The sequence below is a fragment of the Coregonus lavaretus genome (genome assembly GCF_964263955.1).
Source record: "Coregonus lavaretus genome assembly, chromosome: 40".
Lineage (NCBI taxonomy): Eukaryota > Metazoa > Chordata > Actinopteri > Salmoniformes > Salmonidae > Coregonus > Coregonus lavaretus.
The window spans coordinates 8,346,056-8,351,182 of NC_140027.1; the positions used below are offsets into that span (position 1 = coordinate 8,346,056).

Below are 5,127 nucleotides of genomic sequence, written 5' to 3' on the forward strand. Positions count from 1 at the left end.
GTAGAACACGCTCCAGAAGATTTTGATATTATATAGGCCTATAATGTTTATTTGTAAAATATAATGTCATGCAATAATTTGACAAGTAGCCAACTCCATTTTCATTTCAACATGAAACTTTGGACAATTTTTTATTTTACGCAGGCGTAGCATGTCGGCCCTGTATAGCCTGTAGGCGTAGACAAACTACGTGTGAAATAGTATAATAAATTGTGCTGATTTTGTCATAAAATGGCCTACAATAACAGTGAAATGGATTATAAGGCTGTTTATGTGTAGCTTGTGCGTGCATTTGTAATTTATGCAGGCTGTTATGACACTGATGCATGCTTTATTTTATTGATCAAAGTCATTAATCTTATCTTGCAGGCCTCTCCATGCACCGGAAATGTGCTTAAGGGGGCGAATGTAATGTTTTTAACGGTGGATGAATTTATCAAAACAAGGGCTTAGAGGTTGCCCATAAGAAGTCATGCGTCAAATGGAATTAATACACGACTGGCGACAGATTTCATCCGTAATTATTTCTTTACTGTAGTGATGGATGACTGCAACCTGAGTTTATAATTGGATATCGTTTAGCCACGTTAACGCGTCATGTCATACTTTGTTTGAAACCTTTGTAAATGGCTAATCTTTGAATTTTTGGAGAGTGAATTGGCTTTTTGATTCAGGTTTGATATGACTCGCGTGAAAGTTGGAAGTCTTAATCAAAATGTCCTATAGGCTACTGGAATTTAGCAACGTTTTAATATTGGAAATATAAGTTCACTTTGATGTTGTCTCAGGCTATTTCCAATTTAATTAACCATAATTTGAATATAGGGACATTTTAATTATTATAATCAAGTCTAGTTTGTTGAATTGCTCTTTGTAGGCTACTCAATATAAATGAATAACCAACATAAATCTATATTTTCACATTCTACTCACAATGCGTTTTCCATTGCAGGATTTCATCAAGGGACTGCAACATCGGGGGAATCGAACTTTTCCGCACGGACTTTGGTTTCCCCGTGTCCGTTTCTAGCATGATGTCATACCTCAAACAGGCCCCGTACGGCATGAACGGAATGGGGCTCAGCGGTACGGCCATGGACCTACTGCACCCATCAGTGGGGTATCCAGGTCAGCAAAATGCCCCCAAACACTTCACACCAACTGTGCCAAATCCGAATCACCTGTGACGTTATATTAGATAGTTGTCTGTTGCTCATTATGAAAAAATATCGGACCAGGTAGCAAACACTGCTCTTCCGCAATACATTCCATGTGCATCTGGATAATGACGCACTTCCAAATGCACGGAAACGCATAATTAAGCACGAGTTGGTGTCAAACTATAGGATGGTATGATATAATAACAAGATTAATTCCTGCGCACCATTATCCGTTTTCACATGTTACATGACTAACTAACTGTAGACCTAGTGTGATTGCGGTGAAGGCCTATTGTAGTGCAGAAGATGCTGTGATTAAACACGGTTAAATATTTCCAATATATATAAATCACAGGTTATTTTCATTTTGAAGAAACACTTGACTTTGATTTTGAAGCTAGCTATTTCTGAAATATATTAGAATATGAGATGGACGCTTTGAATACTTATATTGAACCTCGTTTGTTTTGATGAACAATGTTTTTTCATTTCGTTTTATTATCAGATCGAAATGGCTTCGAAGAGTTTCCATTGACAGGTTTCTATTCCATTTCAGCGCATCCGAGGAAACAGCGGAGAGAGAGAACAACTTTTACACGCACTCAGCTGGACATTCTGGAGTCCCTTTTCGGCAAGACGCGCTACCCAGACATTTTCATGCGGGAAGAAGTCGCACTGAAAATCAATTTGCCTGAGTCTAGAGTACAGGTTTGTACAGAATTGCAATTATATCGTTACTACTGTACTGTAGCCTACTATTGTTTGTGTGAACCTGTGGGCCATTTGTGGGAACTTGCAAAACTGCAGCGACCAGGACAAGGCCTATTACTGCACCTTTCAATCAATATTATACCTTTTATTTAGGATTTTATTGAGTTTCAACACAGTTTAGTTTTTATTTGGACTAAATGTTATGTAGCCTACACTGCAATCCAGCTCTTAGATGCAATTGTATACTACATGAATAAACAATATGCATAATCAGATATTAAAACTGGTTATGATAGTTCAACAAATATGTGTTTTAAAGGTATAATTTATGTTCAGCTCTCACATAAGGGCGATCTTTAGAACTTTTGAAATGGGCGCGAGAGCCTTTATGTAACCAGCTTTTGTACCCCTCTCACAGGCTTACTGCAATTATGGCAGCTTCCTCTAGAGTTTCACTGATTTAGCTGAGAAATGTGCACAGTATGCAGGGTAGGCAGCCAAGCCTGTGCAGAGGTAGCCTGCAAATCGAACACTGACTGCACAACAGTTTCATGTAATTTCCAAATGTTTGCAATGCCTAAAATGGGACAGGAGAATCAGTGAATAAAGACTAATGTTGTTTTGTTGACCTACAAGAAGATATGAACGATTGATTGATAGAGTTGATATTAGTTATGCCTTTGCAATAAAGTATTATATATGCCACTAATTGTACAAATTACAAAGCATTCAATATTTTTTATGGAAATAGCTATTCAGTTTGTTGCAAGTTGGCATGACGAGTTTGACAACTGCTTACTAAATCAATGTTTTGCAAATTTGTTTGGACAGATGACATACAGCATTTTAAAGTTGACCCTTTGCCTCTTGTTGTGCAGGTATGGTTCAAGAACAGGAGAGCCAAGTGCCGTCAGCAGGCCCAGAGTGGAAACAATGCTAAAGTCCGGCCCGCCAAGAAGAAGTCCTCTCCAACCAGGGAGAGCACAGGCTCAGAGAGCAGTGGTCAGTTCACCCCTCCGGCAGTGTCCAGCACCGGCTCCTCTTCCTCCTCCTCTTCCTCTGCCTCATCCGGTGTCTCCCATCCCTCCGGCCATGGAGGCCAAGGCCTGAGCAGCACTTCTACCTCCGTCACCGCCCCAGTGTCCTCCATCTGGAGCCCTGCGCCCATCTCCCCGGCCCCCGCACCACCCCCTGTCCCCGACCCTGCTCCCCCCACCAGTGCCTCCTGCATGCAGAGGTCTGTTTCAGGTACTGGAGGAACGTCCTCCTACCCGGTGTCTTACAGCCAGACAGCTGCGGCCTATGGGCAGGGCTACCCCGCCCCGGCGTCAACGGGCTCCTACTTCGGTGGGGTGGAATGCAGCTCGTACCTGGCCCCCATGCACTCTCACCACCACCCCCACCATCCCCACCAGCTCAGCCCCATGACGGGCTCCTCCATGTCTGGCCACCCGCACCACCACATAGGGCAGACCTCAGGGCACCACCACCATCACCACCCCCACCACCACCAGGCCTACAGCGGGGCCGGCCTGGCCTTCAACTCCTCAGACTGTCTGGATTACAAAGAACAAACGGCCGCAGCCTCTTCATGGAAACTCAACTTCAACACCACCGACTGCTTGGACTACAAAGACCAGGCCTCCTCCTGGCGGTTCCAAGTCTTGTGACTTTTTTTCCCACTTTCAAATAAGTATTCTTGTTTAGTTTTATTGTTGAAGAGCTTTTTTCTTCAAAGCATTAAGAAGTTAACGAATAGTAGAGACAATTATCAAGCCTTTTTTAAGTTAATGTTTGGAGAATTCAAGTAACGCACAGATGAAAAAGCCTGTCCGGGTGGCATCTTCTTTGACCATTTTATGAATCAACTTTAGAACAAGCTTGAATTGGATCCACTCACCCATACTTTGGGACATCAAGGAATATTTTTCTACACATGAACTCTGAAAACTGCCCTCCAACATGTTCAAAAGTATGTAGTTAATCCCTTTGAGTTAGAATTGTTTTTTCAGGATGGAGCAAGAGCACTGTGTTATGGATTTTACATAAATATTCCCAAGAACGACCAATTGAGGGCGAACATTTGTCACAAAATGTGTTTTATGGAAAAATATGATATTTTATGCTCATGTATTTCATATAGGCCTACCCATTAGATACCATTTAAATTGAGAAATTAAGATGCTGCTATTGTTTTCAGTTTGCTGATATTCAAATTTATGTTAATTCCAACTTGAATATTGTTCATTGTCCGGACTGTAGTGTTGTATTTTGGAAGTTTAATTGCAGCACTTGTTTATAAGGTCAAAGATTTTGCTATTGTTCTTCACGAAGAAAATGTGAATTAGACACGCAATGTCAGTATTCTAATGAAATTTAAAATGTACATTCGTGTCTTTATAATAAAGATTCGTTAAAAACATGGTTGGTTTCTCCAGTGCAAAGAGTGTTCTTATCTGAATACCTAGTGGTGCTTTTTTTGGCAGGTTTAGATTACATTAGTTGAAATACTTTGACGGCCCTCAGAACTTTATGACCAAGGAATGAACATATTTTAAAAGTAGTGTATTGCAGACAAATTGAATTTTAGGTGTAAATTCAAGACTAATAATGGACTTGGCCTAAAGATGGTTTAATTTTTTTTATCCATGTGCCACTTTATTGCCATTATGATTAGGGCTCTTGTGTTTTGCACTATCACGTGACATGCCTGGATTTGAACATGTATTTCAAGCTTTTTCATCAAACTATCCTCATTTATTTTTATGTCAGATATTCCAGCACCATCCTTAGACAATTGCTTAAATATTGGGTGTATTTATCATTTCTGCATAAAGCTTAAAATACAGAAGAACATCTTGCTGTGTCATATGATTGCGCAAAACACAGGGCCCTAATTATGATCTGTTTTCATTTTCCCCTTGAGAGAAGTTGTCATTTTTATTTGAATGTTGATGAGACAAAATAGCACAACACATTTTATTATGAACACACGCATTTTTACCTCCTGTTCAACCCGTCTCCATTCATGTCAAATCGAAGACAGAAAGGCCTGTTATTTTGACCGAACATTCGGTGGAAACAAAATAAAACAACAAAAATCATGTCCTTAGATTATCCCATTTTATAATAGGCCTACTGCATTGATATAGGGTATTCATTCACAAGTTTGTCTTTTTAAATTGAAGTTGCGGCCTCAAATGGGAACGAAATGGGCCTACGAATGACAATTGCAATAGGCTATCGGTTCCTATCA

General features: G+C 40.3%; 1 protein-coding gene across 1 annotated transcript; it reads left to right on the forward strand.

Annotated features, from left to right (window-relative positions):
• Positions 1-1,031: 1,031 nt before the first annotated feature.
• Positions 1,032-3,541, forward strand: LOC311113586 (homeobox protein OTX1 B-like; the record flags this gene model as incomplete). The annotated part of the gene is made up of 3 exons (XM_084156837.1): positions 1,032-1,128; positions 1,717-1,868; positions 2,750-3,541. The coding sequence occupies 3 exons, from the start codon at positions 1,032-1,034 to the stop codon at positions 3,539-3,541; spliced, it is 1,041 nt and encodes a 346-aa protein (XP_084012963.1).
• Positions 3,542-5,127: the final 1,586 nt, after the last annotated feature.